Raw genomic sequence first — 27,344 nt, 5'->3', positions numbered from 1 at the left:
ATTCATACTTGTTCTTTTTCTCTCACTATTTTTCCCTTAGGTAGGTCCTCACTGTGACCCACTCTGGCCTCTCAAGTACTGAGATTCCAGGTGTGAGTCACTGCACTCAGCCGGACTGGTAAGACTGACAGCTAAAATCAGATCAATTAATGAGTGCTGCGCTGACCAGGTTTGCTGAAGGTGCACCCCTCTGCAGCCCCTCCCTGCTCCCCCCCCCCCCCCCCAGCTAAAACAGAGCATTCGTCTCCAACGTAAACTCTGAGAAGCAGGTCCGCACTCTGTCACTTGGTTCTGGTAATTTCCTGGTTGTCCAAGGCCACTGCAGTTGCTATAAGCCTGCCGTCTTTTAGTTTCTCTGTCCATCTTCTCAGGGTTCTGCCCTCAGCCACACACAGCCGGGCTCCTTCTCAACCAGAACACCACAGCATTATTTAAATGCCAGATCACTTTCAGAGGACCATGTCTGACTTCTATTTAAAAACTGTACATAAATTTAAAATTTTACACAGTTAAAAGGGGTCAGGCCTCTTTTTCATACTCAATTAAAACAAATGCTCAAAGAACACTTAACTGTAACTTTTTCTTTTTCTTTTCTTTTTCATTAAAAAATAAAGCAAACTTGGATGGTCGCTCTGGCCTGAAGCCAGCAGAATGCCAAGCTGTCTAAAGGCCTCACAGAATCTGAGTGTTTGTGGTCCTCCTCAGTCCTCACCTTCAGGAGTGGAGCTCCCTTCTCCACAGACCTTGGGTCAAAGCATCAACCTTCTTAAGAAGCCTGAACAGAGCTCAAGCTCTCTAGTTCAAAGCTGTAGGACTCACTATCTGCTTAAGCCTACACTAGATGTTGAAAACGTCTCGCAGAAACATCTGAGCGGAGGGGAAGGGAGCTTTTCTATGGACCGTTAGCTGAAGAACTCAGAGAAAGCATTGGAAAAGGAAGAGATTCTAGAAAAATCCCAATGAGAAAGCTCAGGACCCTCTGAGTGACTTTTCTGCTTCCCTCATGATTCTGGCCATCAGCTCAAATTTCAAGAGTGCCTACAAAGGTCCAAAGCCCCACCTTGGTCTTTTCCTTTTCTTCCAATCACACAATTATAGAAAAACTATAATCACACTGTAAACAGTTTGAAAAACAAAGGGGGATTCTGGGTGATTTATTTATTTATTGACTTTTTGCCCAAATTCCTATTGCTCCTCTGGTTTTTCACATGCAATTATCAATATTATAAGGTACACAGCACATAGACATGTATGCTACACTTTAAAATCAATACTTTTGAGTTAAAAATCGATTTCTTTTTTTGGGGGGGGCGCTTAGCCTTGACCCACTCTGTTGCTAAGGATAACCTTGAAACTTCATAAGCTAATTAACAAGGACGACTCTGGACTTCCTGTCTCCACGGGCCGTGAGCACCGGCTCGTGCCAGCCTGTTCACTAGTCTTTTTGTTTTTAGTGGAGAAGAGTCTGACTTGCTGACTATACTGCTGCACAGTCCAGGTGAGAAGTGGGGGAGGCAGGAAACCCATAACAGAGAAATGTTTGGGAAGCTACAATCAAATACTTTTGAGTTTTTGTTTTGTTTTTTGGTTTTTTTTTTTTCTGTCTCCATATTATATGTTGAATAAGAATCTGGTTATGCTGTATTCTAAATAGTACAGTTTAGGGGCCAGAGAGAGAGAGAGATGGCTCAGCAGACGATGTCCTTGCAGAGGAATGGGTTTTGATGCCGGTGCCAACCTGACCATTCACAACTGGCTACTTGGTTCCCGATCTGCCTGAAGAGGGTCTCAGATAAAGCTCTGCTCTAAGCCACCAGAGACAGGGACTAAAGTACAGTGTTCTGCAAGAGCAGCGCCTGTTCCAAACTTCTGAACCATCTCTCTCTCCGACTGGAGATGACTAACTTTCTAATGGCCTATCAGACGGGTTCCTCATTATCATGTGATCGGCTGTCTCCAGCTGGCCTTTGAGACAGTTTCAGTCTTTTCACACAATGTCACATGAAACACCTTCCTGTCTTCAGCTTTTCCCACTTTGTATTACTTCCTCAGAATTCTTAGAAGACCATGCCCAGAAGCAAAGTCAGGAACATCCGTATGGTTTTGACACTGATTTTACTACCACCGCTAACTTAATAAGGGGACAGCACATTGCCTGACAGGGTTCCTCCATGCAGCCCTGGCTGTCCTGGCACTCGCTCTGTGGAGCAGACTCTGTTTCAATCACATTTCCTTGGTAGTAATAAGGCTAAAGTTGTCTTCTTGACCTATCTTCCCATCTTCAGGCGGCCTATGGATCTTCTTAGATCATTTTTCTACTTTAAAAAAAAAAAGGGGGTGGGTACTATATTTGTTCAACACTTTAATAAAAGGATTCCCATGCCACCATACCTGTGATTACCCCACCCCCACCCCACCCCTTCCCGCATCAGTACTAAGGACCGGTCATGCTAGGCAAGCACTCTACAGCTGATCTGTAGTCCCCACAGTCACAGCTGCTCTGTTAACTCCGGCCACTGCTTTCTAAAACACTTGTTTCTTGGCCTCTTATCCCATCACAACAGTAAAACCTGTTACTCAGAAAAAAGCATAGCTTAGAACCCATTTACCAAATACATATCAGGCCAGACACACAATGGCTAAGTTTCCCACTCATGTTCCCAGGTGGCTGCTCCGTCCAGAGCCTCCTCCTTGACCCTCCAGGGCCGTCCGGCTTTGCCGCACTTTGCTGCCCTTTGGTATCTGTTCCTTTTCCATTTCCTTTGCTAAAATCTCTTTTTCCAATACCTTAATAACATATAAGTTTCTTCCCTTTTATAATATCCTTAAGTTTTGATGTTTTAGACTTCTATGGGAGAAGGAATGGATTAACATTCAATAGCTGATTCTGTCTGCCACTCAAGGCCTTGGGAATCTAAATTCCAGGCTGCACCCTGAAATTGAGTTGTAAAAGGTTTATTTATTTTTATTTTATGTGTACAGGTGTTCTGTTTTCATGTATGTCTGCGAACCATGTTGACTGCAGAGACCACAGGGGTCAGGGGTCATTCGATCCTCTGGAATTACAGTTACAGACAGTACTGAGTTGTCACATGAGTTCTGGGAACTGAACCCAGGTCCTCTGCAAGCGCAAAACATGGGCCACTGAATACACCCCTGGCTCTGGAATCTGCACATATTATAATTACTCTCTTAGGATCAGGTTACATGGTTATACTAGATAGTCATCTTTGAAACTATTATCTTAGAAAAGTTTTGAGTCTGTCAGAAACTTGGTTCACAAAGATGGTCATAACAGCATATACCAACTCATGGGAGGGAGAGACAGGAGAGTCAAGGGTTCAAGGCTAGAGATGGACTCTTCCCAGGGTCATACCACTTGGTTCCCAACAGTCATTAAAAACATCCCAATTGGATATGTCACCTGTCCCTTAATCTCAATGAGATCAAAATATACTTTCCCCACCTGAACAGATACTTTATTCATAACCACTCTGTTTAACAGTCAAGGCTGGACACCTTGACATTGTCTGATGAGTTAATGTCCGTTCGTCCTTCCTTCCTTTCTTCCTTCCTTCCTTCCTTTTTTGAGACAGGATCTCTCTCTGTAGTCCTGGCTGTCAGTGAGTCAGCCTCAGCCTCAGCCTCACAAAGATCTACTTGCCTCTGCCTCTTTTTTTAAGGGGTGTGGGGGTTGAAGACAGGGTTTCTCTGTAGCTCTGGCTGTCCTGGAACTCTTACCTCTGCCTCCTGAGTGCTTTAGTTAAAGGTGTTCACCACCATGTCCAGCTAATTCTTTTTCTTTTCTGTGCTCGTGGCTCAGGGTAGACCTGACCTTTTGACATGCCTACTACTGCCTTCTGAGTTTACAAGACTGTGTGCCCCAATTCCAGTTTGAGGCTTTTCGGGGACACCTGTAATCATAGCAGGTATTCTCTGTGTTATGAGTGTAGCCAGACCATGACTTCAGGTAACCTCTATGCTGATTTAGTTAGAATTCGTGTCGACATACTGGTCTGGTCAATCTCCAAATTATAACATATTTGACACCGCTGTGCTCAGTCCTTGTCTTCTAGGCTCTCTCACACACTCAGACAACTCTTTCCTCGTTACAGGGACTGAACCTGCATATGGAGGAGACCCTGGCCCTTCAATCTTCCTAATCACCATCCTGACCATAGCTTCCTGAATCAGGCATGCGGTGTTTTCTAAAGTCTAATCTTCAGACTTCCAAGTCTACCGCTCAGCCAGATTATTGAGGCTGTTTTGTTTCCTGCACTGCCCAAGGAATGCAACCCAGGGCCCCGCTGCTGTCTACCACTGAGCCGTAAAGCCCCGTCCTCATTGCCCTGGTCACAGTTTTGACTACTTTCTCCTCCCTTCTTTGTTACAAAGGTTTTCTTTTTAGTTGAGGTTTTTCTATGTCATCTTAAGCTGGCTGGCTCACTCTACCCTTCAACGACTCTGTCTCCCAAGCACTCCCGTGTGCCGCCATGCCTGGATTTCTCTTTCTCCTGTTTGTCTTATACTCTAGTTGGGCAAAGAACATCAGTTATCTATGACAACTCACACCAGTTTTCTTTAAAGTGATGGAGGTAATGCCCCCCTCTCGCTTTAAAGAAAATGCATTCAAGTGTGAAAGTGAAGAGAAAACGAAAGCACTTTTCCTGCCCTCGCCTCCAACTCCACACCTTAGAAACAACCACCAAACGGGCTCATCTTCCTAAGCCCCAGAGCTTCCCAGAGCTTCTGGGCCCAGTCCACCTTGTTGATGGCCTCTTCCTTTTTGGCTTGGTCACCTTGCTTGTGTCTAGAACAGGGAGGCTTCTCTAAATGACAGCTCTGTGTGAGCAGGTGTGAGTGGGTTCTGAGTGCCCCTCCTCATGGCAGAAAAGCAAACATGCAGAGAGGAAAGGGACAAGAAAGGAGCAGTGGAGGCACACGTATGTAACCTGCGACTGTGCACACAAGCTCCGGGCGGAGGAGGCACATGTATGTAACAGAACTGGTCACAGGAGCTCCCGGGGAAAGGCCCAATGTGTGCTTGTTAGATAGACTATGGTTTAGACAATTCCTTGTTTAAGTCCTCTGACGTGTCAGTTAGTGGGTCTCAGGAAAGGATGAATTCCTAGGTAGCATCCTGGTCTGTGTGTGGACCATGTGTACCGTGGGTATCCTTAACCCCGTGGGTATCCCTAGCTACTCGCTTTCTACCCGCTGACGCCCTGCCTCTCCCAGAAAAAACTCCTCTACCAGATGGACATGAGCTGCGACACACCATGTCCCCTTCACCTGTGGCGTCTGTCTGTGATCTGGACGCGGTTTACAAAAAAACACCAGAGAGAGAGAGAGGAGTGGCTTCAGGGTCTCAGCACGGCACCCTGCTTGAGTTACTATGGCTCACTGGCTTCCTCTGATTAAAGAGGTTGTACAAAGGGGGACCAAATGGTTCAAACAAACTGGACACCTGGAGAGGGCAGCCCCAGAGATGAGGCTGCTGTACAGGAGTCAGGCTCGGGCCCAGCTCTAGGAAACTGTAACTAGGACCATTCATTCCCACATCTCTCCCATCCCTTCTTCCCTCTCGAGCCAGTGCAACCTGCTGATCTGAGCACAAAGGCTTAAAACAAAACAGCAAGGCCAAGGTGCCCAGGGAGACTCCCTCAGCAACCGCCAGGAAGGAAGGCAGGCTCCGGTCAGAGAACTGGAGAGATACCTACCTTGACGCCGCCATCTGACTTCTTGTTCAATAGGCTCTTGGCAGCTGTGAAAACAAAGAGGCAAGTCATGTCTCCTGCACCACATCCTCTCTTCAACCTGGCAGCCAGATCTGCAAGAAACTGCCAAGCTAACAACAAGGGGCCAGGAGCTTCCACAGCTCCTGAGAGAAGGCCATTCATCCCAGCGGCTCCTCTGCAGGAAGGGCATCTTGAGGGTTTCAGAGCCATGGCACACTCTAGGACCTCCTCTGCCATGGATGAGGGCTCAGTAGACGCAGACGCTCTGTGCTTAGGAAGAGAAACCACATTTGGTACAAGAGCTTCCTGGGGCACTGGGAGCGCTGTCCTCACAGCTCCTCTCCCACCCTGGAAACAGAGCGTAAGGGTGAGGGCCCCATCTCTAGACACCACGGAAGTCCACCTCTCGATGGAAGGATGCAAGACATCTCTGGAGTTCTCTCAAGAAAATAGTGTCACAGTTCACAAAGGAGACCAGACGTGAGGACAGACAGTCACAGACACAGAACCCGGGACCACCTACAGGAGGGTTTTGCCGAGGGGCTGAAGCCTTTCGCTGGGCAGTACTTCACCAGTTCGCTGGGCTTTAGCTATGGCCCTTCTCCGTTCTCTGGGTCCAGCGGGAAGGAGTGGCTAGAATTATGAGCTGCCAAACAGATCCAGCCAGCCATGGGGTGATACACAAGGCTGGTGACCTACACCAGGCTTTTGGTGACACCAGAAGGCCACAAAGGTCATAGGAAGGCAGCGGACAGAGGGTGAGAGAGTTCTGGAGGGCACAGGGAAATAAGACCAGCCCAACGCTCTCACTCACCTGACTGCCATAGATTCCCATCTGGGTTCTACCACTTGCAAGCTGTGTTTTGTGACTGACCATCATGAGTTATTTAACCACTTCTAGTCTCCAGTTCCTCATTTGTAAGACGGGGTGAAACTGCACCCAGGTGGTGGGGATCTAACGGGATGCCTAGAAAGCACGTGATAGAACGCTGGGCATGTGGAGTGATGGCTACCACTGCTCTGACTCCCGCCATGTCCTCTGCTCTGCAGGCAGCCATTCCTGACTAAGCCATGGTCCATCTTTCTCCAGGGAGAGAAAGTGTATCACCTCATCACCTCATCTGGGTTCTCAGAAAATGGCCTTGATCTTTTTCCTCCAGTCGTGCTGTATTTGGGCAAGGAAAGTCTTAACGTGTCTACAGCAGTAAGCCCGATTGCCTACTGTTATATTTATCTGCTGGTTTTCAACTCAGGATACCCACTAGAATTGCCTGGAAAGCTTTAAAGAACACTTGTATGTATCCTGTCTGCTAAAGTTCCTGATTGTGTCTGGGGCGGGACCTCGGCACCTGCATTTGTTTTGTGAGCTCCCAGGTGGCTGGTGGTCCTGTATAGGCAGGGCTGAGAACCTACGACATACACGGTCTTGAGTATCTCTGTGTTACTTGTTAAGACCACTACAGAGATGAGGGAATTGGGGGCAGGAGAGCCAACACGACTTGCTCAGTGTATGACAGGGCTAGAATCCAAGCCAAGGGCTGGCTGACCCTATAGATTCTGTACTACACAGTCTTTTAGACCTGGAGGTCTGTAAACTCCAGGCTCCAAAATTTTGAGGCTTTCACTGAGGGTCTTAAATGGTGCTGCAGAAGTCTAGTCTTAGCACCAGAGAGCCTTGGGCCACGCCCAGAGTTGTTTGCAGGTCCGGCCCTTGGGCCATCTGGAGGAAAGGCTCCTACTGCCCAACTCCAAGTCCCCAGGCTACTGCCTCCTGAGAGTTGGCAAGCGCCCAGCATGCACGGCTGGTTAGGGGCCTTCATAACATCAATGTGCTTGCAGATGCCAAGTTAGGTGGTCCGTATGGCATGCCCATCTCAGCCCGCAAGCATGGGACTCGCCTCCCTGGTGGGGGGCCTGGCATGCTGGCCCTACTGTTGGGGTGGCAGGGAGCCAAGGCAGGCGGTCAGGGAGGACTCATGCCACGTACCTTGCCCGGCCAGGCCGGCGGCGCTCGCGGCAGGCGAGGCGGGGGCGGAGCTCTGCCTGCCAACTGAGGGGATACAATCTCTCAGTGCACAGAGCTGCCGCAAAGCCACGGGGGCCAGTCAGCAGCGAGCATGCCCCAGCATGAGGCGTAGGAACTGCTGGCTGTCCACGCACAGCAAGGCCCAGGTGGCATGGCCAAGCCAGCCGAGCTGGGGTATAGGAGGCACCAGGGGACAGACTGAGGAGGCAGGAGCAGCCAGCCCTACAGCAGTCTGGGGGCCTGTGAGGCTTGGACAGGCTGTAGAGACTACCATGCCTCTAATTCATGGCAATGGCTTCATTACTGGTCCCCACAGTCGCTTTAAGTTAAGAGCCTGCAGGTAAAAGCCTGACCTGGTGGGAGGCAGGTACTTTTTCTAAGGAAACCAAGCTCTGGTTTAAATGAGCCTGTTATCAGAGTGTCTGGAGCACGGCAGTTCCCTCACTGCGTCGGAGTAAGAGGGAGGGCCTGGGGCATGGAAAACTCCCATATGGCCCTTGGGCAGCTCTACCTTTGCGGCTAAGCGCCAGCTCCTTCCTTAGACTCAGGTCTCTCTCCTTGTAAGGACTGAGCAAAGGAGATCGCTTTTCTCAGTCTGTGCTTCACTGTGCACTGAGGATGAAGATACCCAAGAAGGGAGCTCCCGGAGACAAAAGAAAGGCTGTCCAAGTTAGTTAGAGGTCAGCATCTTCCCAACTACTCATGTACCCCATGGATCAACTTGGGAAGCAGTCTAGCCTATGCCTGAAGAAACAGGTGACCATCCTTCATGACACCTGTAGAAGTCTCTTTCTGTAGCTCTGTCCTCACTTGTCCCAAATCCAGGGCAGAAGAAGCCAACAACGAAAGCTTATAACACTGCTTTGTTTTTGCTGTCCCTTCTGACCAAGGCTCTTTCCTAACAGAGCCTGACTGCCTAAAACCAGGACACTGATATCCTGAAATGGAGAGGGAGAGGGACACACAGGCCAAGATCACAGGACAGGGCACTTGCTTCTGACTGGCCAGACTATACAAGTAGCAGCCTGTCTTCATGTTTCCTTGACTCAGAGGAGAGAGGAAATATCACTATACAGGCAGCACAGAAATGCCCTTGAGTATCCTTTATGAAGGCTCCAAAAATCACAGAAACAAAGCTGCAAGTCCTTAGAGGATAAGGAGCGCCGTGGGGGCTGCTACCCTATCTCTGTGGGAGGCGACAAGCCACATGCTTCTGCTCTCCTCTTGGAGGACAGCATGACCTTCTTCTAAGGTGTACTCACCACAGGAATATGCCTCCAAACCAGGGTTATCCTGGGCTCACTCTCCAGTCCTGACACTGTGGAGCCCTGGGGTCCAAGGCAGGAGTCTGCAGAGCCCTACCTTTCCTGCCTGATGCCTCCTTCCAGCCATAGCTCTCCAGCTACCCAGAGCCAGGTTCCAGCAGGACCTGAGCTCAACGATACAAGCCCTGCCCAGAATGACCACCTACTGAAACTGGTGGGTGGCTGGTACTCCCTCACAAGCCCCTCTCATGGCGGTGCAGGAGAAAAGCAAGGGAAGTCTTGTTAGAAGGATGAGAAAGGGGGAGGGTCTTTAACCAAAACAGCGAGGCTGGGGGTTAGAGGAAGGGAGGACCAAGGGCCAAAGCAAGCTGGGTAGAGACCTCTCTGCCTTCAGTTAAGTCTTGACATTAACCTTTTCCTCACAGAAAAGCCACTGTGCTCCCAACTGAGGGCTAACAGTGAGGGTGAGGGTAGAGGGGACTGGAACGTCTTGCATCTTAAAAAGAAACTTCAAGTGTGATTTGCAATTACTGACCCAACTCTCCCAATTCCTCATGCACCAAGTGAGTTCCTTTACCTCCCCCTCCACTGGCCTCACTTTTATAGCTAGCGTCAGAGAGAGGCTGTAAGCCTCAATCCACGCAAAAGGTTTCCACACCGTCAGTGATTTCTATCGGGCGCCTCTTCTTGGACACAGTGAAGTAAGAGATGAGCTTAGGTGGATGGAGTTGAGAAGACACCCTGTATCTCGTCTCTTTTCCCCCCTGCACATTCTCCAATACCCTAGACTGGCTAAAATCCTAAGAGCACTGACGTGTCTTTGGAGAATCACACACGGACCGGGAAGCTGGGCAGGCTCCTCTTGGGCCGTCTGAAGAAACAGAGTTCATAAATTGGAGCCTCAAAAAAGCCCTTCCCTCTACCTCTACAGAAACCAGCAGCAGCTGCCCTCATAGGAGGGTCCATGTTCTCTCTGCTTAAGTGTTGTTGCCTAAGACAGCTATGCAGCCTGGACTAACCAGATTCCATTCTTGGCCCACTCACCTCTGCAGAATAAACGCACAGCTGGGGACGTACCTGAAAAGTTCCTGGAGACAAGCATGGTTGTGAGGATGGCACCCTGTGGAAAGAAGAGAGGTCTGTGAGTTCAAATGCACCTTAGGAAAGGTCAGCCTGGCCTCAGGGAAAGGCAGCTCTTGGCCAGAGCCTAAGGACATGAGTTTCCTGGTGCCCCGACATGACCCTCCTTCACTGTCCAGTCCCGACAGGAGGGGAGCTTCACTGTGGGACCAGGCAGGAGCTACACTGTCAGAAGCCCCAGTTCTGAGCGGCCAGTGATGCAGGAATAAGGCCCACCTTCAGTTTTCTCCGGGCGTTGAACTTGCGTAAGCACTCCACTGTCTCTTGGCGATGCATCATGGATGCCACTGTTGACCGTTGCTGGAAGCCAGACAGACACGCCCGTGAGACTCCCACCACAGACCTCCTGCCCTCTGCCCTTGTCCCCTATCTCCCTTGTCCCCCATCTCCTGAGCACTGAAGGATGTGCCAGGATAGGGTCAAGCACTCTGCTACCCCAGGGCTGACCAGACGAGTTCATGGAAGAGAAAAGGCCTTCAGAACAGAAGTGCCACCGCCACTCAGGGTTATGTAAGGACGATTTGGATGGGAGAACCGCCAATTAATGGTGCTACATGTGGTGCCAGCAGAGCTTCCAGAAGCAGCTGAGGAGGAGAGGGTGTCTGGTGTGATGTGATCCTGGTGCACTGACTGCCTAAGCAACTGAGGCGGGAGGACCTGCTGCAGTCCAGACCGTGCACAGGGGACACAGGCTCCTGCCCTGCAGAGTGCCCACAAGGCCTTCAAAGAGACTGTCTTCCAAAAAGCTGAGAATTACCTCGAAACAGAAATTACCTTTGTTTTCCTGTTTTGTAGCCCTAGGTTGGCCTTGAACTCATGACATTTGGCTTTAGCCTCTCAAGTACTGGCATTAAAGATATGCACCGTCTTTTTCATCATTTTGGAAGGATTTTTTTTTTTTTTCACCCAATGCACTTACTTTTAATTTCCTCGCCCCCTTAAACTGAGTACACTAGGTATGGTCTGCATACCCTTGATGGCTCAGGGTTCTTATGTAAGCATCATTTGCTATGCGATACCATGATCTAATCATGTCCCTGGGGGTTACAGAGAACGACAGGACTGTAAGCAGTGAACCTGTAAAAATGGCCTCCAAGTCAGTACTCCTTCGATTCTTGAGTGCCTAGGCTGAGCTGGTTATCGCCCTATGACTGCTAAATGAGTCAGCCATGTTGAAAGTAAATGCTAGGTTCTATGGCCTAAAGTGTCTACCACCTTGCCTTACCCCTGGCCACTCCCTTTTCTGGTTTCCAAACCAATTTTCTTTACCTTTCCCTACTCTGTGCATGCGTACGTGCATGCGTAAAACTCTCCACACAGAAGTAAGTGGGTACCACACATGCCCTGTTTCTGCTTCAGTTCCACTCCCATGCTGATGATTTTCCCTACCTGTGTCCTAACCCAAGGTTCAGATGTGTCCTTCCTTGAGCCCAGGGTAGACCTCTAACCCTGACTCTGAAACCCCACTCTCCCTTTGCTCTCTCAACTTTCCTTCCTTAATCCATCTCCCTCTGCATTAGATTCTCTTTTGTAATCTTTACATTATAGTCAAACTTCCATCAAACAAAATCTTCAACAACAATAAAAGACCCACTAGAATTGGAGGACACCATATTGTGTGAAATAAGCCAGACGCACATACAAGCATAACTTACTGTTTGTTCCCTTTCATACATGGAAATTTAAAAAAAAAAAAAAAAAGCAAGCAGGTAGCAGGAGGGTGTTCTCGCAGAGGATCCAGGTTCAGTACCCAGCACCCACATGTGGTTCACAACCATCTGTTAACTCCAGGTCCAGGGGATCCAATGCCCTCTTCTGGCCTCCAAGGGCCCCAGGGCCCCATGTGGTACAAATACAAACATGCAGGCAAGACGCTCAAGCACATAAAAACTCTAAAGTAAGTCTTTAAAGGCAAGTATCAGTGATTCCTGGAGCCTGGAAAGAAGGTGTGTGGCGTAGGGGTGTCGAATAGTGCACAGTGTAGACGTGTGCAAATTATCACAATTAACTGCACATTTGTATGTACAAATATGTATTAACACACATAAAACAACAGTTTCCCGAGCCAGGATCTTCCTCTAAGGAATATCAGCCATTAGCTCCTTCACTGCCTGGCTTCCCGGCCTTTCCAGCCTCAGTTATCTGGAGACCAGTGAGCTTCTCTCCCTATCACACTCCACTATCTCTATGAGATAATGAGACCATGGCCTCTCCTCCATGAGCTAGAGGCTCCTTCCTACCCCAGTCGAGGACTCCTCCCGAATCTGGCTGCTGCTGTTCTCACTTAGGCCCACTTGTTTCTCAGTTCCTGTGTCTCCTCTGATTATACAGTCTTCTTCTCAACCTCTCTGCGTGACTCACTTCACTCTCCCTCTCCTTAAATGCTGGTATTTACAAGCCATCTCACTGAAGCAACATGAGCTTACAAGAAGAATCAGTTCAGCACAAGAACAACCTCATGTGTCTTCAACATCCCCTCTGAAGAAACGACAGGCCACATTTCCAACGTCTCCCCTCCACGGCCCCCTCTTTTCCACATTCTTTTTCGGTGATGGGATGGGAACCTAGGGTTTCATGTAAACCAATAAAGTTCTCTACACTAAACCACATGTCCAGACTATACAGCCGCACTTCGTACTGCCCAGGTACCCCAGCTGCTGGATCTTTAACACCACACTCAGTGCCCACAAAACACAGCCTAGTTCTTTTGGGTCCATGAACTGTCCTGCCATCCGCTCACTGACTATTCTCTTGAATTTGACGGCACCACCCACTCCTCCATCTTCCCCCTCAGCTAAGACCTCACCTGGCCTTAAGACAGCTGTGTGCACTTCTTGCCTCTCTGCCTCCAGCCTCAACGATTCCATTTTCTACAGAGCATGCAGTATGATATTAAATGTGAACAGCATGTTCTCTCTAAGGCTCTGCGGCTTAGAATGTAAGCTTAAATCTTTAGGCAGAAGCTGGTGTGACATACAATCTTTTTGGGGGAGTAAGGGGTTGGTTTTTCTAGACAGGGTTTCTCTGAGTAGCCCTGGCAGTCCTGGAACTTTCTCCATAGACCAGGCTGGCCTCAAACTCAGAGATCTGCCTTCCTCTGACTCTGAAGTGCTGGGATCAAAGGCATGTGCCACTGCCCAATGTCATGTGATTTTTTTTTTTTTTTGCCTTATTCTTTTGCAATTCTGGTCATGGTAAACCAAACTACTGAACATTCCTTGCGGGTGACCATCTCCAGTGGCCTCTCACTCTCCGTATTAACCTTTGTCTGCAGGGTAACACCTGGATAGATTGCCTTTTCCAAAGAACCTTCTGTGACCCTGACAGCTGTCAGGGCAGTGGACACTCCTGAATGTGCTTCTCTTTCTGTGGTTTGTCAGATTACAGGCATAGCTGCTTGTTTAAACGCCTGTTTCTCCAAATCTTTGGGGCAGAGACCATGGACCCATTCATCTCTAGGAGCTATCTGTGACCAGCACAAAAGGACATTCAATAAACATGGGAAAGACAAACGTACCACCGTTCAAGATGCCACGCTATCCCAGACCCTTTCCTTTGTCTGGAAATAGCTGTTTTGGCTTGATAGAACCATGAGAGAAAACACAGTGTATTGGCCTATACTGATAGCCTGGGAGGAGGTCCTCGGAACTCAGCTGAGAGCTTCACAAATGAGCTTCAGGAGAGTGTTTCATACTTCAGAAGCCTTTGTTGTCCATTACACTGGGTCCTTGTTAGGCTCACGTATATCCCAAGCATGGTACTTCACACTGAGACATCAGCTGTCTTCCACCATTTCCACCATTGACTACCTCTTCTAATCCAAGAACAGAACCAAATGACGGCCGCACAAGAGTGTGAGAGACAAAGACTCATGAACACGTCTTGACAACCAAGTCCCCTTGATGACATTTATTGACCTTGGACTCCACTGACACACACACACACCCCTTCCCCTGCCCTCCTCGCCTCAATCCTTGTTCAAGGAGTGCAAGGAGTACCCGAGGGCTGCCACCCCCAACGCCCAAGGCCAGGGGAAGACACTTACACAGACCCATGGGTGCTTGAGAGCCTGGTCAGCTGTGATACGCTTTGCAGGGTTTATGGTCAACATCTGGTTGATCAAGTTCTTAGCTTCAGGAGTGACTGTGTCCCATTCTGGTGATGGGAACTGAGGAGCAGGAACAGGGGAAAGGGAGACAGGAAATCTGTGAGCCTTCTACCCTGAAATGTGGTCTGACTTCATTCCAACTCTTATAACTGGGATACTTTGTGGTACCCAAGAGTTGGATAAGGTCCTAGGAATATCCCGGGACCTGTGACAACTTAAAGCCTTGGAGAGGAAGACAGAGTCGTAAGTGTTAGAGCACCAATGCTTCAGATCAGATCAGTGAGGGAAGGGAGCTCTGACATTTCCCGCTTCACCTTTCTCTCCCTACTAAGGAGAAAACAGGCTTTGCGATGTGCCCACGGTACCAAAGCAGTGGAGGAAGCCTCTAAAATTCTCCCTCTGGGATATAACGCACTGCAGCGTTTCTCTACTCTTTGTGGAAAGAGACCAAAGCCTTCACTGAGTTCCTTAATTTTATAGCTAATGGGAGCATTTTTTTTTTTAAATAAAAGTCTGTTCCCTGTATATAAGGTGGCAAGAATTGAGTCCTGTATGCCCATCCTTGGGTCCTCAAAGTCCCCTGACACCCTGTTATCAAATGACAACACTGCTCCCTTGGACAGACCCTTAGGGGCAGGGACTCTGTCCTTTGGGGAGTGACTGCTCAGCTCTCAGAAACCCATCCTTACATCGTAGGCTCCAGCTTTGATCTGCTGATAGAGCTTGTGCTGATCCTCATCCCAGAAGGGAGGGTAGCCCACCAGGAGGATATACAGGATGACCCCTGCGAGATAGAACACACAGGTCACTGGGGTCAGTCGCCTACCCCTGAGGAACCAAGAAAGGCCATGCAGGGCTCAGAACCACCCAGAAAGGCAAAGCCGGGCCAGAGTTAAAGGTGGATGCCAGCTGATAACGCTGTGGCCACTAGTCCCTCCTAATACGCCTCACTGCTTATGTCACCAAGCCACGTCAGAGACTTCTTTAGTCTAGCTCTAAGGTGTGGATGAGTCCTTCACAGTCCAGGAAGTTACTTAGGAAGGAGGGTGTGACAGCATTAGCTCTCCCGAGGGAAGGAGAGCAAGCACCATGATTTCACAGACAGCAGGCACTTGTGGAACCACAAGGAATGAATGGCAATGCCTCTTGCATCACCGGAAGCCGGGGCCCTTAACACCAAAGAGCTGAGGGTGTGGAATGGGCTTACCGCAGGCCCAGATATCCACAGGTTTTCCATAGGGATCTTTCCTCAAGACCTCAGGGGACAAGTAACCTGGGGTGCCAGCAAAACCTGTAGCAGAAGAGAGGGCAGAGCCAAACTGAACCCACTTTCTCTCCCAGTAAGTCCACATCTGTAATTTCCTCCAAAGTCCTTCTGATGCTGGCTGCTTTTACTATATAAGCTCTCAGCACCCAGGCTGCAAAAGATGACAGGCTGGGTTGCGTGCAGTGCCTGGAATCTAAATCAGAGGGCAAGTACTTGTGCCTACCAGGAACTCAAACACCTCCCCAGAGGAAACAAGAATGCAGTGCTGACAGCAGCCAGACCCACTGTACTGAGTCATGAGGGCCAGGAGGGGCCTCGGCGCCCCACCCCCACCCTCCTCCACTTTCTGTAAAGGCCAGGACCATTAAAGGCCTGACTTCTAGTTCTGAACGAGGAAGGCAGACCAGGAAAAGGAGGAAGGGCGGAGGCTGCATTCTCGGAAGACAGGGTCACCCTTACCAAACCAAGCCTGCTGCTCTCCCTGCACTTCGATGGCCAGGCCAAAATCAGCTAGCTTGACCGCAGCACCCTTGCATTTACTCGCCAGCAGCAAGTTCTCGGGCTGCAGAAGGAACAAGGAGAACCTTATGATGCATCCATCCTGGAACCCAAAGGGAGCCTACTCTGGGCTCACAGTGCCACTACCCAGCACCAGCACCAGGTGGCGCCAACGAGTCACAAGTAGGAGGCAAAGGCGGCCAGCCCTGGTGAGTGAGTACCTTCAGGTCCCGGTGGACGATGTCATGCTGGTGGATGTGGTTGACGCTCTCCAGGATCTGATGTATACAGTGGCTGAAAGAACGGCACAAGCAATATCAGTAAGGGCTAAACCGCCTCACCAAGACTGCCCGTGCAGACTACACTCGCCAAAAAGGCAGCCAGAGCCCTGGGCTTTGAATGCTATCTAGCTCAATCTGTTTTGTTTTTATTTTTTAATTGAAAAGCTACCATCGCCTTCTGATGGACAAGGATATTCTGCTACAAGCACAGCATCATATACATCACCCCAAATGCTTATTCTTTTTAGCGAGAACATTTAAAATCGTGTTTTCTAAGTTTTAAAACACTGTCAGGTATAGTTGGCACACGCCTTTAGTCCCAGCACTCAGGAGACAAAGGCATGTGGACCTGAGTGTGAGGCCAGTCTAATCTACAGAGTGAATTCCAGAACAGCCAGGGCTACATAAAGAAACCCCAGTCTTGAAAAAGCCAAACCAAACCAAACCAACCAAACAAACAAAACCTTACTAATCATAATCACCTGCTGTGCTTAAATAAAATGTGGGAATCATTCCTCCTATCTGAGCACCAACTCTCCTTTCTTCACCCGCACCCACCCATCCTGGCTTCTGCTAACCACCATTCCTCTTCACCCCTATGAGATCATCCTTTTCAGATCCTGTATAAGTAAGATCACGTGGTGTTTGTCTTCCTTTGCCTGGCTTGTCTCACTGAACACGACGGCATCCAGACTCACCTATCCTGTCATAAATGACAGAATTTCCCGGCCTTTTTGAGGCTCAGTAGTATACACCAGTCCTTTTTTAATCCATTCATCTGCTAATGGACACTCAGGTTGTCCCATATCCTGGTTATTGTGACTAATGCTGCGATGGACGTGGGTGTACAGACATCGCTTTAACATCCTGATTTTAATTCCACTGGGTATTTACCCAGCAGTGGGATTGCTGGATCATATGGTACTTCTATTTTTAGGTTTTCTGAGAAACATCCATACTGTTTTCCAAAAATGGCTACACTAATTTACAATACCAACAGCGTATAAAGGCCCCTTCTCTTCCTTCCTTCCTTCCCCTTTCCTGTTCTGAAGGACAGTCTTCCTGCTATGTAGCATAAGCTGACCTGCAACCTGCCATGTGACCCAGGCTGGCCTTGAACTCATGATCCTTCAACCTCAGCCTCAGGACTGCTAGGATCATGGATGTGTGCCACGGCACTGAGCTAAGAGCTCTCCTCCCTCCTCACCAACTCTCTCCACAGGGAGGGAAAGTGAAGCCCAGGTAAAGTTATGTGGGTTTTCCAAAGTAAGCCTTGAGGCAAAGCCTAGAATTTGTTTTCTAGGGATTAAAAGAAGATACTATTTCTAAGGAAGGTGAGAACCTCTAACCCCTTCCTTCTTTCTTCATACGCAAACTGTTTCTTAGAGGAGGAGCTTATGCTAACTTGGCAAGACAGCACCGGTGAGCACAAGCCTTCACCTGTTCAAACATTTACTGAGTGATTCTGAGGGCGCTTTCTTGTCCTAAGATATTAACTGCTTTAAAGTTTTGCATCTAGTAGGGATACAAGACAAGCACATAGATTCCTTCCAGAAGTAATATATTTAAGAGGGCTCTAAACAGGATGTCTACATAGCATCTCTGATGATCTTGCTCCAAACTACATTCCTGTTTATTAAAGCAGACTGTCCACCTCGCATACTCCCTTGCTAGTCCCACAGTCAAATTCCTGGCAGCAGGTGTGAGCACTCCAGAGCAATGGTTTCCACTCACTTGGAGGGTGGGTGTGCCCTCTAGGAGACATCTGACAATAAATTCTGGTCGGCACAGCTTGGAAAGGGGGCTCTGCCAGAGCTCTGCCAAGTGGCATGCTTCTTAGTTCTCTGTGTGCATAGGAGAGACCTTCATAACAAAACAACTATCTGTGCTCAAGGTCGGTACCGTTGAGGCAGAAGAACGCTGGTTCATGCCCAGTCAGCAGCCTCCACAAGGTGTACGGTGCAGACCTGCAGAAGATCCAGGTGTGCCAGCCTACACAGCCTGCACCACTTACAGCTTGTTTCTATGAAATCTGGTACTGAGGCCCCTACGAGAGTTAAAGGGTCAATGGATGTGCGTCAGTCATCAGACCTGAAGACTGAGGTTCAGGGTCTCCTACACCACAGAGCCCAGCAGTTTGCCAGAGGAACTTTTAAGACTGAGCTTTGGGGGCTGGAGAGATGGCTCAGTGGTTAAGAGCACTGGCTGCTCTTCCAGAGGTCTTGAGTTCAATTCCCAGCAACCACATGGTGGCTCACAACCATCTGTAATGGGATCCGATGCCCTCTTCTGGTGTGTCTGAAGACAGCTATAGTACACTCATATAAATAAAATAAATTTAAAAACAACAAAAAAAAAAAAACAAAAAAAAAAAAAAACAAAAAGAAAAAAAAAAACAAAAAAACGATGGAGCTTGGGAGGCGAGTCTCCACAGAAATGTATAATTAGAACAGAGCCCAGCTAGCAGGGAGAGCCTTCTGGCCAAAAATGGCAAAAGTGCGAAGTGTCCCAGCAGAGCCAGGCCAAGCCCACTGGTACAGTCCTCCCCCCACCAAGCTCCGGGAGCTATCGCTACCTCCTCCCACCCACAGCCTGGTCCTCCCCTGCTGGCACTGGAAGGCATCTCTGCACTTGAGAAGTTTTCCCCAGGCTGAGGCATCTGAAGTTGATCAGCAAACAGAGGTTGTTCAGGGCTGAGAAGTTTGTGAGGAAGCCGCACTCCCCTCCCTCTAGAGGCAGCCTGAGCCAGAGAAGCCTTAGGCAGGACGGCAACAACCAGGCTGAGAAGGGGAAGGGAGAAGGTGGGCAAAGCAGGCCATGCTGGCATCTGAGGACCCCAGCGATGCAGGTGGACTGTGCTGTCCCACGGAAGCCACGTCCTCATGCTGAGCTGGTCATGGTGGTGAGGTGACAAAGGGACAAAGTGACAAAGGTGGACAAAAACGACGCCGCTCTGTCTCTGATCTCTAGGCCCTAAGTGAAGACCTTGTACACACTAGAATGTGTCAAGAGAAGGGAGAGGCACAGAGAGGGCCACTGGGCATGCTTGTGAGTACATAACAGGGGGGTGTTGGGGTAACAGGATAAAGTCGACCTAAAAGAGGCTTTGAAAGAAATAAATCTAGGCGTGTTGAATATTTAACCTTTGATACTATGAACAGAATGCAGCCCTACCACATCTTTACAGGCTCTTGTTCAGACAAGAGTCCAAAGACTATCCAAATCTCACTCACACACACACACACACACACACACACACACACACACACACACAAAAATTGATTGCCAGGACTTATTTCAATCCTAACTCAAAGGGCTTCATTCAAACAACCAAGATTCCTCTCACCTGGCATCAGCTTCGCTGTAGTATTCTCTGGCCACGATGTCTTCAAACAACTCCCCTCCCGTAACACTGTAACCAACAGAAGACACGGTCAGAGGAGGCAGGGCTTATTGGCCAACCGCAGCATCTAGCAGGTAGCAGTCATCCCAACTCCCCACGTACATGTTCACCCTTCAATGGCACAGGGTTTCTCCATGGGCTAACATGGGCTTTCCCCTCCTTCCTGACAGTTCTGGTTCCATAACCTAATAGAATCACTAGCACTCAGAGAATGAGGAAGATGTGGGGATCCAAGAAAAATATTCTAACTACCAAGGTCAGAGCTTTCCTTCCGTAAGACCACTGTGGACACTGTCTATGGCAGTGCAAAGGCAGACCCTACTGCAAGAGCTGAAGGATACGAGACCACAGATATAGAAGTTCAACTGTGACGATACTGAACGGGGCTTTCTAGGAGGTAAAGAGCCACTCTTAAGACATTACAGAACAGCCAAAGTGGAAGAGACAAACAGAACACGGTTCGTGACTCCTAAAAGCTATTTCCAACTTCCCAGAATTTTTAAGGACACACAGAGAGTCATTATTTTATTTCTCCAATAAGGGAAACACACCAAGAAACAAACATCTGCACAAGTTATGCACAGAACAGAAGAGAGAAGCAAGGCCACCCTGGGGCTCAGGCTCTAGGAGACAGTGAGTGACAGTGAGATGGCGAGGGGAGTGGCTTTGGCCAGGCACACCCATCCCCACAGAAACTTCACCAGTCCTTTCCTCAAGCAATGGAAAGGAGCCCTCAGCAGAGGCTGAAGGCCCTGTTCAGCCTTTCCCAAGCTTTCATTCATCCTCAGCCAGCTGGAGAGAAAGGTCCCCATACCCTCAGAAAGTGGCACTTACAGGTCAAACACGAGGTAGTGAAACCCTTCTTCAGAAATACTGTCATGGAGACGCACTGTAAGAGAGGAGATGGGAACAGAGATTAGCAGAAAAGAACTCAGAACTCCTCTTCTCTGTAGCAACCCCACCTGGCCCCATCTTGTCAGCTTCCTAGGGCTTTTGAAGATGCAGCGGAGAAAAGTGCCAATGTGCCTAGTACCCCGTGGGCCACAGGTACACAGCCACGGCCCTGCAGACCGAGGCCGGGAGATAGAAGCTTCGTGCTCAGAAAATCAGATGGAGAAAAGCAAGAGCCTCTTGAGGAGCTAGTCCCATAGAAGGTGCACCTAAGACACGATGTGTGGCACAGGAATAGACACAGACGAGATGGGAGAGCCCAGGAGCTCTTTCAGAGGAGCAAGTGGGAGTAGGATGATGAAGGGATTTGGGAAAAGGTAGAACCCATCAGAAAGGCATGTGGAGCAGGCCACACACATCCTCAGGCAACCAGTACAGCAACTGCTTTGAGACAGGGTTGGTTTATACAACCTCACACTCAATATGCAGTTGAGGACAACTTTGAAATTGTGATGCTCCAGCCTCTATCTCTCAAATGCTAGAATTACATAGATTTGTCACCACACCTAGTTAATGTAGTGCTGGGTGATCCAGGACTTCATGTATATAGGCGAACACTACCCACTGGGCCACACTACCCACTGGGCCACACTACCCACTGAGCCACACTACCCACTGAGCCACATTTTGTTCTTCCATATACACTCTCCCTTGCTTCATTTTTGAGACAGAATCGCACTATATAGCCCTGGCTGGCCTGGAACTTGTGATGAAGACTGGCCGCAAACTGAGATCTGCCTGCCTCTGCCTTTTACAGCTTGGGGATTAAAGGGGCAGTAGCCCTTATTTATTTTTAAGATAGAATATGGCTATGCAGCCTAGTTGGCCTAGAGCTCATGTCAATCCTTCTATCTTATTGTCTGGAACACCAGGACTACAGGCATGTATCAACATGCCCAGTCATAATACCGTCTATTCAATGTATACTGTGTGCCAGCCTTGGGGTAGATTTATGTCATACGCTAACGATTCTATACGCATATCTTGAGCAATACAGTGCGCCAGATCCTAGGCCAGGTGATGGCACTTGGGAAGGACAGAGCGTGGAAGGAGTTTATTACGCAGCCATGAGACGACTGCTACTTCTACCTTACAGTACAGAACCAGAGCGGCTTGGGCTTCAGGGTTCTCGGCAAAGGTTTAACAGTTACTAACTGGTGGGCCCCAGACTCCAAAAGCTCGTCCACTCAACTTCACCTGTAAGATATGTGGCCAGCCCACACAGGCAGCAAAGCAGCAGGGCCAAGAAGAGAGTACTCCCAGATGTGCCCACCACAGTGCTACAGATGTGTCTGTCCAAGAGGGCAGCAGGCAGAGGGCGGCTCAGTTCACCAAGGGCAAGGAGTGGCTGGCAAACGCCTGCCTCTATGGCTCTTGGGCAGAAGGCCAACCTGATGTCTTCTGAGGTCTTCTCTCCAGCTCTGACTACAAAGCTACCCCTGGGTTAGATGACAACCCTGAGATCACTCTAACACAATCAGGATCTGTGTTGGCTACCTATGTGGGAGTTCTCATCTCTCCCCTCAGCCAATCTCTTCCTATAGGGAAAGTCTGGTTTCGAAGGACTCCCTTCGAGTCTTTGACCTCCGCTCCTGTCCTCAGCAGTAGGAGCACCTTCCAGAGCATTTCAGGAACTGCCTGACACCAAAGCAACTGGTGAGGTGCCTGGGCAGGAAAAATCATGGTGCCACTTCCCTGGCAGGCCCACACTGCTGCCCTTCCCAGTGCCAAAGCACCCCTAAGGGCTGGGGCACTTCCTGTGTCCCCTTCAACCGAGGAAGCAAGAGCAGCCAGAAAGCAAAATACCAACTCAGCTGCCACCAGGTACTGAACACAGTCCTTTCTCACACGAGGAATGAGGGCTCAGTGGCCTGCCAGGCCGGGATCCAGGGCTAACAGCCGCACTGCCCATCCTGTCGATCTTATCTGGTTCTGCAAACCTCCTCACTTCTCTAGCGTGCAGAGGACAGGGGAGGGCTTTTAGGATGAGGGCACCACAGTTAGATCACCTGCTGCCTTCCCACCCACTGAACCCAGGCTGGGTCAAGCTCCCCAAAGCCTTCCTCCTTCCCCCTCATTTCACTTCTCTGGTCTCAGTCAGTGCCTCATCCTCAGTCCTGCTGCGGCTGCTCCCTTGCTACCAAAAGGACTTTCCATTTAATTAAAAAAAATTGTTATTAAAAAGCATTAAAGTGTGTAACACAAATAATCCCCCGCAAATCAGCTGTCCCAGAAGCAAGACCGGCTTCATTAGGGAGCTGACGAACAGTGGCAAGGAGCTGAGCTGACAGGACAGCAGGTAGGATGCTAACAGCCACTCCCTAGGGAGCAGGTGCCCTGCCCTGCTGGGCTTGGCCTTGAGCCTTGGGGTTGGCCTCACCTGGACAATCTCCTCCCAATACTCCATCCCCACCCCTCCCAGCACTGCAGGTCTAGGAGCAGGGCATACAGACCCAGGCCGTTGCCCTTCGGGAGGAAGGCCACACACAGTGCAGGTGGGCGGGGATTAGCAGAGGAGCAGGAAGCTAATCCCTCCAGGCCACCCTGCCCCAGAGGTTCCGCCATAAGCCCTGGGCACAACAGCCGCCAAGCCAAGACAAGGGGGCTCTGAAGGACGCTGCTACCTTTCTTCTTTTTTAATTTGTAAAGAAAATTAATAGGAACTAAGGATGAGGAAGAGAAAATTAGCTGTGCCATGTTAAATTAAAATTAAAACGGCTATGATTTAATTAAGCTATGTGCCAACCACTGTGTTACTTTTTTTTTCTTTTTTTTCCGGAGCTGGGGACTGAACCCAGGGCCTTGCACTTGCTAGGCAAGCGCTCTACCACTGAGCTAAATCCCCAAACCCCACTGTGTTACTTTTAAGACAGCATCTCGTGTAACCAAGGCAGGCCTTGGTAGCTGAGGGTAACCTTGAACTTCTGACCCTTCTGCCTTCACTTCCTCCTGAGCACTGGGATCACGGCATGCACAGCTACACCTTACCTTGTTTATGCAGTGCTAAGGATTGAACCCAGGGTCCTGTTTATGCAGTGCTAAGGATTGAACCCAGGGTCCTGTTCATAACTGGCAAGAGCTGTGCCAACAGAGCTACATTCTCAACCCATGTGAAGTACTTTATGGGAGGACTTTACTGAACCCCCACTTTAACTCCACCACGATTTAACTGTCATGACATCCCCACCAAAGGGAGAGGAAAGAGGCAAAAAACAGTTCAAAGTCACACTACCTAGCAGAACTCGAAGCCACAAACTTGGCAAACTAATATCAAGGTCCTTTCTATCACAGAACAGCATTTTGTCCATCCTCTAGGGTAAAGCAGTCACATTCTGTCCCTGCCAGCTCTACAGGCTGGGACAGCTCTAATTGACCCCGCATATTCATTAGTTGGCTACCCTGACGCAGACAGACACTGCTGTGAAGAGAAGCCAGGCCCCACCACTAGGGAGCTCACCCCACAAAGACGACGGTCTAACTGACAAGTACACAAATATGTAACTAACTACATAAATGACACTTTGGACACATGGAATAGTGTCATCAGACACCCAGCCCATTTCATAGTAATTACAATACACAAAGACCAAGATGGCCAAACCAAGTCTACAGACAGGAAGGTATGGGAGAAGAAATCACAACTCAGTTCAGCAATAAACCTAACCACTATACTCTAAAATCACTGGGGAAAAGGACAGACTTACAGAAGGTTTACTTAACGTTTTACATTCTCCTGGACCAAGAAATCCACATCCCAAATTCTGTGAGTGGCCATTTCCAATTCCTCAAAAACCACCAACAACCTGCCATATTTACTTTGAAAGTCTTTTTCAAAACAATAACAAAAACAATACTGAAAAAGCATCTGTTGAAAATGTCTATAACTGGGGCTAGAAAGATGGCTCGGCAGTTAAGAGTGCTACAGCTCTTACAGAGGACCCGGGTTTGGTTCTCACACCCACCCTGGGCAGCTCACGACTGCCTGTAACTCTGCCTCCAGGGGTATGCAATACCTCATTCACCTGCATTCACACCACCCATGCATGCACGCACACACATACAAATTTAAAATGAAAATAAGGCATGCTTGTCAAATGTTCTCAATAATAACACAGCAGGAATTAGCTGCTACTACACGGATCTCAGACAGAACTAAGTCTGTCCCTCAAAGGTTAGCCTTCCCAACAAGAGGAAAGATTAAGCAAAGAGCTCAGTCACAATGTTTCTTTTTTCTTTGTAATTGCTTTTGCTACATTTACTACGGGTGGAAAGGGTCCTGCGCCCAAGGTTTACTGCAGCCAGGCTTGAATAATTTAACAGCTGAGCTGGGGCAAGGGGGGTGGGGGTGGGGGGCTGGGATTCAGAATCTCTGCCTGCGTGTTTATGCATCCATGTCCCAGTATCTCCCTTTCAGAATCCTCTGCTGACTCCATGAAGGGACACAAGCACAAAGCAGGCAGGCACCTAGGGGTTAAATAATTTGCTAGTGACAGCTTCTAAATAGGAAGTCAGAATCCAAATCCAGTGAACCTGACTGCGGAAGTCACAAACTGATGGACCACAGACCAAAGCATGAGCATCACCTGGAGACCTTGAAGCTGGAAGAAATCTCAGCCTCCCCTCCCCCGCCCCCACCCGCCAAGACCTAATGAATCAGGATCTGAATTTTGACATGATCCCTGGCTGATTCATAAGCACATAAAAGTTTGAGAAGTGCTGCTTTAAACCACAAACGCTGTGATCGAAACTGCTGGAGCAGCTCAGCACGAAAGAAGACAGAGTCTATTCATTAGAGGAATTTAGAACAGAGAGCAAGCAGATCACAGGTAGCACGCACTCCACTCAGACTTCAGACTCTCAGCACTAGCCAGCTCCTGGGCCTAACTCATAACTGGCCACTCTCCCAGCACTCTCAGAGTTCAACAGTGTACCCCACACCCAAACAGCTACTGTTGGCTTGTTTTTAATGAATTCTACTTTTTAATAACAGTGTGGGTTCATATACCCCTGACTCCCATGCACAGAGTTTCCTTGTGAACATCCCACACCAGAATGTGTTACCGCCGATGGACCTACCATGACGCATCGTTACCCAGAACCCACAGTTTACATCAGGGTTCACTCTCCCGACAAGTTCTAACTCAGCACAGAATATGAACGAGGGGGAAAACTGGGGCTGCCTGGCTCCTCCACCGAATGCTCACGAATCTCAATGTTACCAAGTCTGACAAGAGCCAGAGGCAGATCGGATCTCCGCTCTGGACCTTTTTAACTGTGCGACTACTGGGTAGGATTGCATGTCTGTCTCCCTCTGCATGGAGCTTAAAAGGCCAGAGCTAAAAGGCCTGACATAGCAGTGGAGAGAGGAACAGTGAATTAAGGTCACAATTAGTCTCCTCTCAGCCACAAGCCAGGTTTGGATCCGTGGCAACCCATGACTCCTGGACCCAGAGTCCAGCCGCACCTCCAGGAGTCCTGGTTCCCACCAGAAACCAGCGAGTTCAGCCAGACAATGTTCTCAGAGTACAGTCCTGGCTTGCCCTTCTTTCTGCCCACTCTTAACCCTGGAATTGGTCTTCAGACCAAAAATGGAGGAACACTTTTTGGCAATCTGAAAAGTCGCCAAGTGACTCTACCATGCCTGCTTTTCCTGGGTGTTACAGCTTGACAATAGTTTAGACACAAGGAATGTATGGCCCCTCCCTCTACCTCTACTCTGAGGTAAGTGCAGGGGGAAAAGGTGTTACACCACGCAAAGTGAGAGGCCACAGACTACAGAAACGTACTTCTATAAATAATAAAGGGAAGGCTAGAAACTTTTTAGGCTAGGCCTCTTGTCACCCTTGTTGACCTCTCAGTTGTCCCTTTTAAATTCTCACTTTCTCATGGTCAACCCAACGTGTTCTGGATGAAGCACAGGTAAGTCAGCCTCCTCTCTCTCTGACCCCAGTCCCTCTGTTCTCCTCCACACAATTCATCATTGTTACCCTACTGATCACAAAAAACACAAAGGGAAGTTACGACCTGAGTAGTAGTAGCTTTACTTGGTTTTGGTTCTGTTCTGTCTGACGAGGTCTCGTTCTACGGCTCAGTGGGTCTGGAGCTCATTATCCTTTTGTTGTTTTGTTTGTTTGTTTTAATTATTATATTAAGAATAATGGATCTATGACACCCTGGCCTCAAATTCATAGAGATCTGCTTGCCTCTGCCCCCTAAGTACTGGAATTAAAGGTGCATGCTACCTCTCCCAATGGTGAGCAGTGGGTAGCTTTAGAGCTAAGCCTTTGGGTTCAACGTGTGAAATCTCATTTGTAAATATTTGCAAGTAATAAAAATACCATTTACACCACCAATCTAGCCAAGTTTTGTGATGAACACGCCTCATTTCGTGACCGTTTTTTTTTTTTTCCTAGTGTTTCTCTCTGTTGCCCTCTATCCAAGGCAGCATACTGGTGCCTCCTGCATTTTTTCAAGTGAAAGTCTCCCTCAAAGGCTGTCCAGCAGCTCAGGCAGCTCTCGGGTCATGGCTAAGGACACTGGTGCTGTGAGACACGCGGCGGCAGGTGAAGCAGCACACCGGCCATGCCAATCAGCTTCAGGTGCAATCTGAGTGCTGACTGTGATCTATAAAGCCTGGAATGGCTGGAGTTCTGGTTACCTGAGGGCT

General features: G+C 49.0%; 1 protein-coding gene across 50 annotated transcripts in view; it reads right to left on the bottom strand.

Moving 5' to 3' along the window:
• Camk2g (calcium/calmodulin-dependent protein kinase II gamma) overlaps window positions 1-27,344 on the bottom strand; it is a 59,019-nt gene that overhangs the window by 15,647 nt on the left and 16,028 nt on the right. For 27 of the 50 annotated variants that reach the window (XR_015637852.1, XR_015637851.1, XR_015637857.1 and 24 more), the window contains 11 exons: window positions 20,561-20,615; window positions 19,670-19,735; window positions 16,264-16,336; window positions 16,004-16,106; window positions 15,485-15,568; window positions 14,967-15,061; window positions 14,215-14,337; window positions 10,386-10,469; window positions 10,107-10,149; window positions 7,726-7,788; window positions 5,721-5,764 (listed from right to left, as the gene is read on the bottom strand). Coding sequence is in view for 36 of the 50 variants with exons in the window: in XM_087584888.1 (XP_087441014.1) it covers window positions 5,721-5,764; window positions 7,726-7,788; window positions 10,107-10,149; window positions 10,386-10,469; window positions 14,215-14,337; window positions 14,967-15,061; window positions 15,485-15,568; window positions 16,004-16,106; window positions 16,264-16,336; window positions 19,670-19,735; window positions 20,561-20,615 (833 nt within the window). In the remaining 14 variants the exon portion in view is untranslated. The remainder of the gene's footprint in view (window positions 1-5,720; window positions 5,765-7,725; window positions 7,789-10,106; window positions 10,150-10,385; window positions 10,470-14,214; window positions 14,338-14,966; window positions 15,062-15,484; window positions 15,569-16,003; window positions 16,107-16,263; window positions 16,337-19,669; window positions 19,736-20,560; window positions 20,616-27,344) is intronic. The other 23 variants (XR_015637860.1, XR_015637864.1, XR_015637854.1 and 20 more) reach the window with 2 other exon arrangements.

The sequence above is a fragment of the Rattus norvegicus genome, chromosome 15 (genome assembly GCF_021556685.1).
Source record: "Rattus norvegicus strain SHRSP/BbbUtx chromosome 15, alternate assembly SHRSP_T2T, whole genome shotgun sequence".
NCBI lineage: Eukaryota > Metazoa > Chordata > Mammalia > Rodentia > Muridae > Rattus > Rattus norvegicus.
Note: the sequence above shows the minus strand (reverse complement) of the source record. Positions and strands in the feature narration are given on the sequence as shown.